The sequence below is a fragment of the Scomber japonicus genome, chromosome 2 (assembly GCF_027409825.1).
Source record: "Scomber japonicus isolate fScoJap1 chromosome 2, fScoJap1.pri, whole genome shotgun sequence".
In the NCBI taxonomy this organism is placed as follows: Eukaryota; Metazoa; Chordata; class Actinopteri; order Scombriformes; family Scombridae; genus Scomber; species Scomber japonicus.
The window spans coordinates 26,079,567-26,093,897 of NC_070579.1; the positions used below are offsets into that span (position 1 = coordinate 26,079,567).

At 36.1% G+C, this 14,331-nt stretch overlaps 1 protein-coding gene and 1 long non-coding RNA gene across 2 annotated transcripts; both read left to right on the forward strand.

The window, feature by feature from the left end:
* The first annotated feature begins 741 nt into the window (after window positions 1-741).
* On the forward strand, window positions 742-4,690 carry LOC128366130 (CD209 antigen-like protein E). Its single transcript, XM_053326809.1, has 6 exons — window positions 742-874; window positions 2,508-2,597; window positions 3,129-3,221; window positions 3,355-3,497; window positions 3,892-3,992; window positions 4,205-4,690. Exons 1-6 carry the CDS (start codon window positions 742-744, stop codon window positions 4,350-4,352), a joined length of 708 nt encoding a protein of 235 aa, XP_053182784.1. The 3' UTR covers window positions 4,353-4,690.
* A 6,048-nt stretch (window positions 4,691-10,738) lies between these two features.
* On the forward strand, window positions 10,739-13,292 carry LOC128373289 (uncharacterized). The gene is made up of 3 exons (XR_008322937.1): window positions 10,739-10,851; window positions 12,834-12,923; window positions 13,266-13,292. It is a non-coding gene; the product is annotated as an uncharacterized LOC128373289 (long non-coding RNA).
* The last annotated feature ends 1,039 nt before the right edge of the window (window positions 13,293-14,331 follow it).

A 14,331-nucleotide genomic window follows, 5' to 3' on the forward strand; every position in this document is an offset into this window, starting at 1 on the left:
GTGCGACTTATTTACCGTTATTTACAGTAAGTTAACATAAATAAGCATTTGGTTGGTATTTTATAATGCAAAATTGTCTCTCTACAGTCTACACTATCACTGCTGACACCACAAAGCAGCAATGCTTCACTATTATAACACACCCTTATATACACTTCATCTGTTGGCATTTGCATAGCCAGTGTTTCACAATTTCACAGTTGTTGCACATGCTTGGTTAACACATCTGGCCTCTGCTTTAGAAATTGGGGGTGCCCAAACATCATACCAGCTGAAATAAAAACACATTTTTGTTTTACTTACCCCTGTTCCTTGAAGATGTGTTAAAGGATGTGTGGGTATTTCCTCATGGTCTCACATGCTTTTTAATCATTACAATTTCACTTCCTTAGTCAGCCTGACGTCTGACTCTAAAAAAAGGTTTTTCAGATCTTCCTCTTCTTCTTTCTCCAGAAAGGCAAGCCTTGACTTTAATATCCAACAGTGACAGAAGACAAAAGCTGAAAAGGAAAAGCTTGATGGAGAGATCAGATCTGGCAGAAATAGATCTAGCATCACATGTTTACTATCATCTGATATAAACTTTTGTAAAGACCAAAACCATCTGACTGAAAAAGGAAGAAGAGCAAAAGTGTTTGTGTTGACATAGAGAACATAATAAAAGAAGAAGTTGATAATACATTGTGTCATTTTTAGAAAATAAATTCTCCACCACCACTGTCAGTCTTCAGTGGATTAAATATGGTGAGGGTTGTTCATACACATCAGCCTGAGATCACTGTGGACTACGAAAACCTCCCTGATGCTTCAGCTGGAGGTCTGGCCTCACACAGCCACTCTGGTCAACACAGTGAAGTGACTGCTGCAGCATCAGGTGAGACTAAACTTCTTTAATTCAACAAACACTTCAATAAAATGTAAATTATTTTAAAATAGCAAGGTATATGAGATAATCCTATGTAGAACATCTGAGGGAAAATAGTTTTCTCAGTATTTTATTGTATAAATGAAAATATCTAATACTTTCATAGATGTCTTTTCAGTCATTTGTGAAATTCTGGAGACAATTGATATGCTACATTTATGTTTGATTTGCTTTAATTTATGTAGCATGTTTTACTTATTAATTCTTAAACCACTTGTTAAACTGAAAGAAGTCTGTTAAAAGCAGACAAAATTATTTAGGGGACAGCAGCTTGACTTTGGTCTGACTACACACTCAAATTCAGTAAATACTGAAACAGTTTATGTGGCTGTCAGCCCACATCAAGTCTATTGTTAAGTCAGCAAATACATATTTGAAAATGAAAGAGGACATACAATATCAACAATAACTTATCTGTCATAAGCAAAGTTATTATAGTTTTGAAATTTTCTTTAGTTTTTATTTTTATTTAGAGGAATTGACTAGTTTCAGTTTAGTTTTTATTTAGTTTTAGTCTTAGTTTTAGTTTTTCAGGTATTAAGAGAATGCCTTGACTTGTAGAAGCTGAAAAGGATGAAAGAATGAGTGACACCAAATATGGTTTATCATATCATATATAAGTCCTTTTAATTTCATTCTTTAACCACGGCTGCTGCAGGACAGGAAGTAATCTCTATGGCAGTAATCGAGGAAGAAAACGAAACAACAACTAAAACGAAGCTGAATTTTATCTGCAATTGAGTTTAGTTTTAGTTAGTTTTACATGTTCATTTTAGTTTTTATTTAGTTTTAGTTTTAATTGTAGTTTTTTATTTTAATTTCAGTTAACTAAATTATTTTTTCATTGCTAGTTTTAGTTTTAGTTTTAGTCTTAGTTTTCGTTAACTATAATAACCCTGGTCATAAGTGCACCATTTAAAGTTATAATCTTACCTAAGAATTTGTTTTTTTTTAAGATTTATTTTTGGGCTTTATTCAGACAGTCTGGCAGAGATGCTGACAGGAAACAGGGAGAGAGAGGGGAATGACCTGCAGTATAGGTCCTTGGCCAGATTTGAACCAGGGACGCTGCGATTATATGGCATGAGCTCGACCACCAGGCCCCCCCCCCCCCCCCCCCCCCAACCCCCTTATCTAAGACTTTCATTCAAATAAATGTCTGCTAAGTCACATGAAAAGCAGAACCAACAATGAGTTGACAGTTAGTTCCCAAACTATTAAAAACTAGACACTGTCCTCAAAGAGCCACAGACACCATAGGAACATTAAAATGGCCTTTTCATGGGATTTTTTGACTGTAAGAAAAATATAGAATAACATAAGCCCTATACATATTTATAATATGAATTACTGAAAGATAACCCTTTTGTGTATAAAAAAATGTCATTAGCAGGTTATTAGAATAACTTAGAATAACTTTTATCAATAAACCTAGAATGGATTTAAAAAATATATAGATAAATCAGTGTGTCAAGTTTTAAACAGGAACATTACCAACCAATGTTAATAACTCTATACACCAGGCTGCTGGGCAACTTATAATTATTCTATGTCTGTCTGTCTTTGTGATTTCTGCACAAAGGGAGGAAGCTGTACATATTTGTTGCTGTGAGCTTTGGACTCCTATGTATCCTACAAGCTGCTCTCAACATTTCACTGCGTCTGGCTGTCTGTGAGTTTAAATTGTCTTAAATTGTTGTTGTTTTAAATTGTCACACAGCAGAGTTTGTGCATTACTTACTTTATCTGAGTGGTTTTAGAGTATGTTTATGTCCACATATTTTACCTGAGTGTAGATTGTTTAATTTATGATAAACTTAATGGTATTTTTTTAGGTTCACTCAAAGTTTATGTTCAGTTCACTAACATTCAGTCACATTGCAGTTACTGATACATGTTGATTATTGAAGGAGAATTTCTGATGAACAGAAATTCAGAAAAAGGTTTTCAGAAGATTTGGGGAGGTTTAGAAATAGAAATAATCACGAACAGCAGAAAAAAGCTAATATGAACAGACTAAGCAATAGGCATCCCATGAAATTAAATGAAATTAAAATGAATGCTTCAGCTCATAACCATGTTTATAGTTCAGTGTATTCAGTTACAGATTTCACAGCATCTTGGACTTTGGACAAAATGGTAAACTGAATGTAAATTAAAGCTTAACACAAAGTCTCTGATTTAGGTCTATCTTCTCTTTCAGACAGTTCAGGTAGTAAGGCAAAGGGTATTGAGGCCAGCTGCAAAAATCTGACTGAAGAGACTGATGAACTCAAAAGAAAACTGACTAACTTAGGTAAGTATGAGGATTGAAAGTAGTTATAATGAGAGCTTTCATCCAAAGGTACAGTAAGTACAATTCAAAATTCAAAATTGGCAGACCCCCAATTTCTGAGATTTCATGGTTTTTATGTTATTTCCCTAAACAGATGGCTATTTCCAAGACGGATGGGTGTATTTCCAATCTAGTCTCTATTACATTTCGTCTATCAAGAAAACCTGGCAAGAGAGTAGAGAAAACTGCCTTCACAGGGGTGCAGACCTGATGATTATCAACAGCAGAGAAGAACAGGTGTGTGTTTGGACTGTATTACTGACATTGTGGGGACATACATTTACACAGTCACATTGTGGGAACTCACCTCCATTTTGGGGACTCAAAGCATGTCCCCAAAATGTTAATCATAACATTTTAGGTGAATACTTTGTTGAAGGTGAAGGTTATGGTTAGAGTTAGTGTAAGTCTGCAGGAAAGGACTATAAGTCAATATAATGTCCTCTGAGGAGATGGAAACACAACTGTGTGTGTGTGTGTGTGTGTGTGTGTGTGTGTGTGTGTGTGTGTGTGTGTGTGTGTGTGTGTGTGTGTGTGTGTGTGTGTGAATTTGTTTGTTTGTTTTTTGTTTGAGAGATGAAATGACAGAATGGAAATTTTCTGTTGAAAACTGTTTTTCTCTGTTAATAAGGATTTCACAAGAAAATTTCTCAAGCCCATGTGGATCGGATTGACTAAGAGAGAGACAAAAGAGAAATGGAAGTGGGTGGATGGGACTCAGCTGACCAAAAGGTTCAGAGATTACTCTTTATAAAAAAAATTAATCAACACAGAACTTAAAGCCTTAAAACTTTATATATATATTTATATATTCTATTAGACTAGATTGATATATTAATCTGTAATGAATTACATGAAAAACTTTAGCTGTATGAACCTGACCAAATTTTAGCATGTTATTGTCTATCAAATGTTTGAACAGTTTTGTTGTTGTGGGTTTTCAGCTACTGGGCCCCCGGGGAACCCAACGCATATGAAGGAAAAACTGAAGACTGTGTAGAAATAAAGTTCCCAGACAAGGAAAACAACTGGAATGATGAAGCATGTGACCATCAAAACTTCTGGATCTGTGAGAAGTTGGTGCTTCTGTAAACGCATGTGGAAATTCTCTTCGAAGTGATGTGACAACCTAATTGCAACACAGACCCATTTCCTTATTTTACAAACTTGCCTTAATGCTTGCCGGAATTCACTGCCTTGTTTGTACAGTTATATGACTCAAAGTTCAAAGCACAAGCCAGAATAAAATGAATTGTGAATTTTGAAGGAAATAACAACTATTGGACTCGATGTACATTGTGAAAACTACCTCCTACACTACACTACAACAAAACATACTAAAGTCAATCAAAAATTTGTCAAAAATTGTCATAATGCACACATAAATTGTTTCTTACCCCTGAATTATTTAAAACATTCTAATACAATGCTCGTAAAGGCATATAAGACATATGTAACATAAAATGCTCTCTCTCAATTACCTAATTTATTAATCAGTCAACAAATATCACTAAATGCAAACATTCAAAAGTAAAGGTGGGTGAAAAATTAAAATAATATATATGCAGGATGCAGACATTCACCTATCGCCTCTGCTGACTACTATTTCCTGTAATCTGTAACTCTAACCATATACACGGGTCCACCACCAGGGGGTGAGAGAGTTCGGACAACTCAACAATAGGCGCCATGCTGTCACCATGAGGTCCGATGGTTCTGGGTGCAGTTAAAGAAGACAGACATGCTATGTCTAAATAAAGCGTTAGTTTTCACCAGAGACAGGCTCACAAATGTCATTATTATTGGCTCACAACATGCAAAGGATCCCTGCACAAGTACCTCCGTGTGTGTTTACCACAATAACTGTTTAAAAAACTGTACAATTACCATCTGTAGTGAGTCATCGCAATCAGTGTTTACCTTTCTCTTCTTCCACTCCTTAGCCTAACACCGGAGTTCGTAGTTGTTCATTTAAAATAAATGTGTGTGTGTGTATATAAATGTAATTCCTCACAACGAGTAACGTTCACTGAGGATCATGGGTAGGCTACTGTAGCCACTACCGCTATTGTCCGAAACAGCAGAATCGTAATGTATTTCTCACAATCGAAGGTGAAATGATTAAAACTGATGGTCATAACATTCGCCCAGCATTTCATTGAGTTATCCAGGACACTTTCTTGCTTTTGTGTTGAGAAATGTTGAGGATATAAGTAAAATAGTCAGTGATTTCTCCGGTATTCCCGGGACTGATGAAGACACAACAGGAAAAAATCTCCTGGTCAAATGTTGAATAATATAGCGTTTATATTTTTAAAGTAATATGTAATATTCGTGGATTACTGGATTTTAATCAACAGATTAAATTTCGGGGCTATTTTAAGAACTGCCGTGAGATTTGGTTGCGCAGGTGCACTGATAGCTCGTGTTACTGTATATATGAATGTATTTAAATTTGTATGATATCATACGAAAAGTAGTGCCCAACTTTTCGTACGTTATCATACAAATATAGGATGAGAACTGCCTGCCCTATGACGACTGCCATGACATGGAAAAAAAGGGAGAAAATTAAGGGCTTTTCTTAAAATAAAATAAAAACAATTTTCATGTATTAAATTATAATCTGTGCACAACAGCTGACCTGCCTGACTGTGTAGAAATACAGGTTAAAAGTTAAAAGTTACCACAGGACAAGTTGTCACATGTCAACCAAAATAAGAGAAGGCTGATCAAATACTCGTTTTTATGAGTCTGGCTGCTATTAAAATTATAACCCAACTAAATTATAAAGCAACAGTATAACATGGTTCATGTACCAGCCTACAGGAGAGTCTCCCAAGTGAGGCAACTCTTCCTATAAACTGGTGATGTACACACAGCTGGAGGTGGGGAGATTTCTATTACACCAAGGCAATGAAATATATTTCAAACAAAACATAGCCTTAAGTGATCTAAGATCATAAGTGTTGTTTATGCAAAGAGATGCAAAGATGCTATTTTTCCTCAGAAAATACAGAACTACAACAGCAATGTGGGCATCAGAATCTACCAGAAGAGCACTAGTGGTTGAAAAAATGGGTTCTAGTATGTGCTGTTTCAATGTTGCTATAGCATCTCTATGGTCTCACTTCCTTTAACAAAGTGTTTGCAGGGTATCTATCTAAAAATACTCTTTTAACTTGTATTTGCTTTTCATACATGGAAGATGTATTTCAGAACAATAGTTTCAAAGAGTAAGGAAAACGAAAGGCACAGAGGAGACAAAATATATAAAACCAGGCAGAATACGTGTTAAAGTTTATTTGAGAATTTTGAGACATCCATTTTGTTATCACACCAAAGCATATTCAAGTGTTTTGTGGAGTTACTTTGATTAAAAGAAAGATACAGCTGTGTAAGATAAATCAGTGCGATTAATTATATGGGGGAGCATGTACATAATAGGACTGGAATGGAAAAGGTATTAACTGTTGTCTCAATATAATGAAAAAACACATTTGGCATGTTACAAAAATCTCTTGCAGTATAATATATATTAGTAGAAACTAAAGCAAAATCAAACTTTTAATGGTTATGTTTGGGCACTGACAGTACTTGTCTTAGGCTTAGAGAAAGTTTGTGGTCACTGTTTAATACAGAAAAAGTCCACAATGACTTGAAGCACAACATGTTTATTAACATTTAAATGAACAATAATCTTTCACTGACCAAAATACCTTTGTGGCCTAACCCTAACCCCACGTAGGACTTAAGATGCAAACCTGATACTCTGATGCTGGAGTCAGAATGCAGCAGTATTATACTGATTTATAGATTATCCAGAAGTTGTACAGACACTACTTTCTTTTCAAGTTTGGAGAGGGATGTGATGGGTCTTGTTTTGAGTAAGTGTTGGGTTAATCTGACCTCAGATGAGAAAGGCATCTATTAGTACCCATAGTAACGGATGTCTCCTGCTTACGTCTGTTCATATTCCCCCCACTCAGTCAGTACCATGACATATTCAAGGTTTGAAACTAAGCGTTATAATTTGATAAAGAGGAAGCTCTGGAAGATATCAGATCAGGAAACTGCTGTAGTGAACATTTAATTATAGCATAGAGACCAAAAGCACACCACACCTACATGCAGTCATTTATGCTCTGCTGGTAAATTGTGATGCAATGTTACAAAAGTTGACCTTAAATTGTAGTACTATATTTGAATTGAAATACTATATCAGGATAGTATAAGTAGTTTTTAGAGCAGTCACAGAGGAGGAACAAGAAGATTTCTGCATACGAAAGACATAGTACAAGCAAAAGTCGATTCATTTTATTTCTGTTTTGTTGTTTACAATTTGTTTCCCTCTTTATAAACAAGAATTTCACAAACCAGTTGAAGGATACATGTGGATTGGACTGACTGACTCAGAGAATAAGGGGACATGGAAATGGGTGGATGGAACTCCACTGACCACAAGGTTCGCACACTTTTAAAATAACAAAAAAAAAATTGTCTTGCAGAGGTAAAGCCCTTAAAGTATCTTGTATCATAGCACACAAATAACTTACTTGCTCTTTAATGAACAAATCGATAACACGCAAAAAGGGAAACGTTACGATTTTGAATCAAACTTGAATGTCATTGATTCATTGATTGCGATAATGAAATGTTTATTGTGTTGTGTTTTTTGGTAAATACTTTTTTTTTCAGCTACTTGAATCCTAATGAGCCTAACAATCTTGTAAATGAAAACTGTGTGGAAATAAAGTATTATGATTTGGAAAACAGCTGGAATGATGAAAACTGTGAAGTTTCACACTTCTGGATTTCTCTCTGTAGCTGTGCATCCAAACCCACCAGGCAAAAAGATGCATTTTTCAGTTTCAGTACTTTCCTTACTTCAAGTAAAGTAGTGCTGATATCACACTGTAGTAGAATTTTTGTAATAGAAGTTTCTCTGAAGAAAAGCACACACGACGGAGTGATGAATCTTTCTCTTTTACTCAGTACACGCCAGCATGGAGAAGAACACATAGTTGTTCTGCCAAGCAACAACCAGTTTCAGCTCTTATACTGTAACCCAGTGGAAATGTGAATAAGACATGGTGGCAAAGTAATAAAGTACAACAAATGAAGTAATAAGTAAGTAATAAAAGACAGAAACCCTTCAAAGACTACTGATATCATGTGCAGAACCCCTACTTGATCAACAGATGGTCAGTTTTTCTTTTGATGTCTTATCTAATTTAACAAAATGCCTGAGGCTTAGATGTTTACAGTTGTTACAGCCCATCTGACACAATGAGTCCCTCATGACACAAAAAATCCCTCATGGAGGTGCTCTAACCCTCTTTTTTCTTCTTTTCTTTTTTTGCGATCAAATTTTTATTTTCATTTCCATTAAGTCCAACAGAAATATTTCAGGGGATACAATATTATTACAACGGGTTCTCAAAGAAAGACAGTTGGCCCAAGACATAAGAATGTGTCATGGGAAAGAACACAGTGAAAGTATTGATGATAAGAACAACAATAATAATAGTACTAATAATAAAAAAATAAATAAAATAAAATAAAACAAAAAATTAAAATAATAATAATAAATGCTCTAACCCTCTTTTTGATTGCTCAGCTATAGATTACCACACATCACAGCTTTTGTCATAAACCTGTATATTTATATTTTTCTGTACTTTGTTTTTATTATTAGTTTTTATTATTAGTGGGGTAAAATATGACTGTAATGTATTGTCTGTAATGTGTTTCAGATACATATACTTGTGTCTAAATGTCTTAAATGAACTGAACTGTGAACTGTGAGTCACTCTCCTAGGTACTTACCAAAGAAGGCTTTGGGGCTTTAACCACAAAAGGATTGCACATTTCAAACGAGCCCTGCCTGTAAGTGATGTTTTTCAGAGCATTTTGCAAAAGCGATTAACTGTTAACCACCCCCTGACCCCCCTTTGTGCACACCACTGGAGCTGACTACAATGTCAACAGTTTTATGGGAAATGTTTTTGATTTCAAATCATTTACAGTTTAACATGGTCACATTCTGTGAGTTTATGTTCATTAAATGCTTACTGGCATGTGTTGTTTGTTAGGTTTTATTTTGTTTTTGGTTTGTTGTCAGCTTCTGGCACTCCTGGGAGCCGAACAGTTATCGTGGAAAAAAATGAAGACTGTGTAAATACAATGTTCTACAGAGACGAAAACAGCTGGAATGATGACGACTGTGTAGACAGAAACTTTTGGATCTGTGAAAAGAAAAAGTTTTCCTAACTCAGTGTACACACCACCATGGCATCTATTACTATATATAACTACTGTATGTGGAAGACATGAAGATAAGATACATTTACCACTTTCGGCTAAAGACAGCACTGAAACATGGTCATTGCTAAGCTGCAGGCAAAGTGACACATGAGACACAAATATCTACCTGGCTTCATGGCTTTGTTTGCAGACAATGATAAGCTGTAAAGCTGTAATATATCTGTACTTTGACTCATGTTATTGCTAAGTAAAAGTGTTTTTCCCCATCATGATAATGGGACAAACAGTGCATAGTTTCACCAGGTTTAACTTCATTCCATCACTTCCTGGGCTGCACAGTATCTTAGGTCCACAATTCTTCAAGCCTACCTTTTATTTTGATAATTAAAGAAATAGATTGCATAAATGTGAAACATATATTTTTGAACACAATATTTTAAATATTTGTATTTAAATATGAACCAGAGAGAAAAGAAGTCACACTGAGCCAGAAACCTTTAACTGCAACAATAACAATAACAATCCCACCTCATAGTTCCTATTGAAGTTGATGCACATAATTTGCAATTTGGTGTAGTTTCCTTTTTCATGTAATGTACTTTTTCTGGTGTCAAATGAAACCTATGGAGGAGTTTAAAATGTATTAGTCGATGTTTCAACGTGAAAACAACATTCCCTCAGACCATACTCCAACACAGAGACACCAATGAGTTTGTTTTGGGCAGTTCATGAGCACTGGCATACATACTCTGTATACATGAATTGACAACCAGCAATTTAACAGCTCAGTAAACTGTAATGCTCAGCTGTTATTTATCCACTCACAATGGAATGAGTAATACAAAGGGCCCAATTATACATTACAAGGTTTTAAATTGGGAAAGGGTATATGTTGGTTGTGTTTTAAGAGGAAATGTCAATGTGCAAAAAGAACACACAGTTAAAAAATGTTCCCAGAATATATTTTCCCCCTTTTATTCCAAAGAGAAATCAAGAATGTGCAGCCAGATCCAGCAAGAGCAGCAGTCAAAGTCCCTTATATGAAGTAGCTTATGTTAAGGAAGAATGGAAAATAAGGATGTAAACTTCTGTATTGTATTCCCTTATATCTATATCTTGCTGTAGAACCAATGCTAATAAAGTTGAAACTTGAGACCAAAACTGGGTAGCAAAAGAGGAAGCAGTTATCAGATTTACTGCTGAACATGTAGGTAAAACGTGAAGCCCCTCTCTAAAAAAGTGAGCTCCTCCGGAAGTCACTGCATAGTTTGCACTCTGCTAAGACACAACGGTGAAGACGCTGAAATGACTACTGCAGATCCTGGTGAGACAGAAATCCTGTGGCTAAACAAATATCTTGAGACTCAGTTTTAATCTAAATCTAAATATGAATCGTTTTTATTTACAATATCCCAATATAAACATGAAAGAAATGCAAGATTTGATGACGAAATGTTTGAGTGAATGATGCATAAAATAATGTATAGATTTGCTTTAATATGGTGTCATCTATTCAGTAATTGTGTTGACCTTTTATATATATATATATATATATATATATATATATATATATATATATACAAGTAGAACAAAACAGTGGATATATATATATATATATATATATATATATATATATATATATATATATATATATATATATATATATATATATATATCCACTGTTTTGTTCTACTTGTTGTTTGTAATACAATCTGTTTGACTCATTTATTTCATGATGGCTCACTATTAAGAGTAACACAATGGCACACAGAGGAATGCTATAGCTTTCAGATCTATAGCTCAAATCACTAACTTACAACAAATTGTTGCTAAAGCACTATTACTTCTATTTCAGATCAAAGTATTTTTTGCCAAATATGAGGCAGATAAAAAAGAAGATTCAGCCTATCATCAGGACTAATTTGTCATTATTCCTCTAAATGTGTGTGTACATTTGATCAAATGTTTGAAGGCATCAGTGGTGGACAGTAACGAAGTAAATTTACTTGAGTATTGTACTTAAGTACAGTTTTTGAATATCTGTACTTTACTTGAGTATTATTTTTGGGGGATACTTTTACTTTCACTCCACTACATTCGAAGGACAAATATTGTACTTTTTACTCCACTACATTTCTATTGATGCTTTCGTTACTCGCTACTTTTGAGCTCACGTCAGCTGATAAATAAACTGTTTCTGCTGATTTGCATATGGTTTGTCTTAGTCATATTGCCATACCTGTACTATGTTATGTCATGCCATACGAAGAAATGGAGGAAGAAACTGGAGAAACTCCCACCGAGGACCCGTGGCCTTATCTCAAACCCATGTTTGAGATTTTTGTCACAAAAACGGATTCGTTTCAGTTTAAATGCTTGTTGTGCTTACCGCAAACAAATTGTATCACGGCCTACAAAAACTCGTCTTCCAACCTGAAAAAGTATGTCGTGGTAAAGTAGCTACTAACGTTAGCTAGCTTAATGTTTGTAAAATTGCAGATGAACATTTTAAACATAAGTTTATGTGCTTTAGTAGTTGCCATTTTTAAACGGTTTTAACATATGGCAACTGTTGCAGTGCAGTTGAATGATTAAGTTGACTTTCTGTTCATGTTTTTTATACAATTCATATCAAAGAGTCCAAGGTAGGGGTTAGGTGTGTTGAAATGTAACTACTGTACAATATGAAGAAATTTCATTTATTGATGAATGCAGCTGAGTCTGTGTTCTGAGGCTTCTTGACTTTATGTGTTTATTTTTGAGCTATAAACAGTCTGTAGCAGAATCACATCAGTGTATTGTATAATGACAATAAAACTACTTTCCTGTATTTCCTGAGATATTTTTTAAATACTTTAACTTAAGTAATTTTTTAAGCAAATACTTTAGTACTTTTACTTAAGTAATAATTTGACTAAGCTACTTTTACTTGTATTGGAGTAATATTTGACAAGGAGTATCTGTACTTTTACTCAAGTAGTGAAGTTGTGTACTCTGTCCACCTCTGGAAGGCATGAAGTTTCCATCATGTTCATTTTAATCATTCTCAAAAAATACTATTCTTGATTCCTACTTAGACACATTCATTTGACCTCATTAATCGTTTACAAATGCCATAGTACAAATGTCATCCTTTGAGTAATCTCTCATGGTTAACAGTTATCATTTTTTCTGCTAAAGAGATGAAATTATTAGCCAAAGCACTATGGTTTCTGCTCCACAACTGTTTGTCATTGTCATGTTATAAAGAACACTGTTGTTGGACTGGAAGATGTAATAATTAGTCTGTGTGATTTCTGCACCCAGGGAGAAAACTGTACATCATGGTTGGTGTGATCTTTGGACTCCTGTGCATCTTACAGGCTACTCTCAACATTTCACTGCATCTTTCTCTCTGTGAGTCTCAATTGTGTTTGTTCGTTCACACTGTGTCTCTCATGGCTTCCATTAATTATTATAAGACTGTAAAGTGTTAAGTTTCTACTGATATATGTTTGTGACTAAACATAATAGTTTCCAAAAGTTCTATCCTGTTTAGTATTCTAGATTAAATTGTGTTTGGCTGACATTCAGAGGGAGATACAAATTTGTGAGCCTTTAAGAAATTAAACAAAAGTCAGAATCCTGTGAATCTGATATACTAAATGGAAATTCAGTTTTGAGATGAACTGTCTCCTATGTTATGGTCATGTTGTAACTTATCGCACAATTTACATGTAAGTATTTACTCTTTTTCAGACAGTTCTTACAGAACAACATTGGGCATAGTGAAGAGGAACCTGAGTGATTGTGGTCAGTATGGTGATAAACTCTAACAATAACAAAGATTTCTATCTGTAATTGTACAAATGTATGTTTAGAAAAAGCTGTCACTTAAATGCTGTCAGTGCCATTAGTCATCAGTGATTTCATGGTTGAGCACCTGATAATTACAGTTACTGTCCGTTACCGTCCTCTTCCGCTTATCCGGGGTTGGGTCTCCCCAGCCACTTCGTCCAGCTCTTCCCGGGGGATCCCGAGGCGTTCCCAGGCCAGCCGAGACATAGTCTCTCCAGCGGGTCCTGGGTCTTCCCCAGGGTCTCCTACCGGTGGGACGTGCCCTGAACACCTCTTTCAGGGAGGCGTCCGGGAGGCATCCTAATTAGATGCCCGAGCCACCTTATCTGGCTCCTCTCAACGCGGAGGAGCAGCGGGTTTACTCCGAGCTCCCTCTGGATAACTGAGCTACTCACCCTATCTCTAAGGGAGAGCCCAGCCACCCTACGGAGGAAGCTCATTTCAGTCGCTTGTACCCGTGATCTTGTTCTTTTGGTCACTACCCAAAGCTCATGACCATAGGAGGTGAGGGTAGGAACGAAGATGGACTGGTAAATCGAGAGCTTCGCCTTTCGGCTCAGCTCTCTCTTCACCACGACGGATCTGTGCAGAGTCCGCATTACTGCAGACGCCGCACCGATCCGCCTGTCGATCTCCCGTTCCATCCTTCCCTCACTCGTGAACAAGACCCCGAGGTACTTGAACTCCTCCACTTGAGGCAGAATCTCATCCCCGACCCGAAGAGTGCACTCCACCCTTTTCCGGTTGAGGACCATGGCCTCGGATTTGGAGGTGCGGATTCTCATCCCGGCCGCTTCACACTCGGCTGCGAACCGATCCAGTGAGGGCTGGAGGTCACGGCCTGATGAAGCCAACAGGACCACATCATCTGCAAAAAGCAGTGACCCGACCCTGAGGTCACCAAACCGGACCCCCTCTACACCCTGGCTGCGCCTAGAAATCCTGTCCATAAAAATTATGAACAGGA

Excerpts from the sequence above, each read along its gene's own strand:
- LOC128366130 (XM_053326809.1), top strand. The coding sequence starts at position 742 with ATGGTGAGGGTTGTTCATACACATCAGCCTGAGATCACTGTGGACTAC. Across the intron at positions 875-2,507 it reads AGTGACTGCTGCAGCATCAG|GGAGGAAGCTGTACATATTT; the intron begins GTGAGACTAAAC and ends TTCTGCACAAAG. Across the intron at positions 3,222-3,354 it reads AAGAAAACTGACTAACTTAG|ATGGCTATTTCCAAGACGGA; the intron begins GTAAGTATGAGG and ends TTCCCTAAACAG.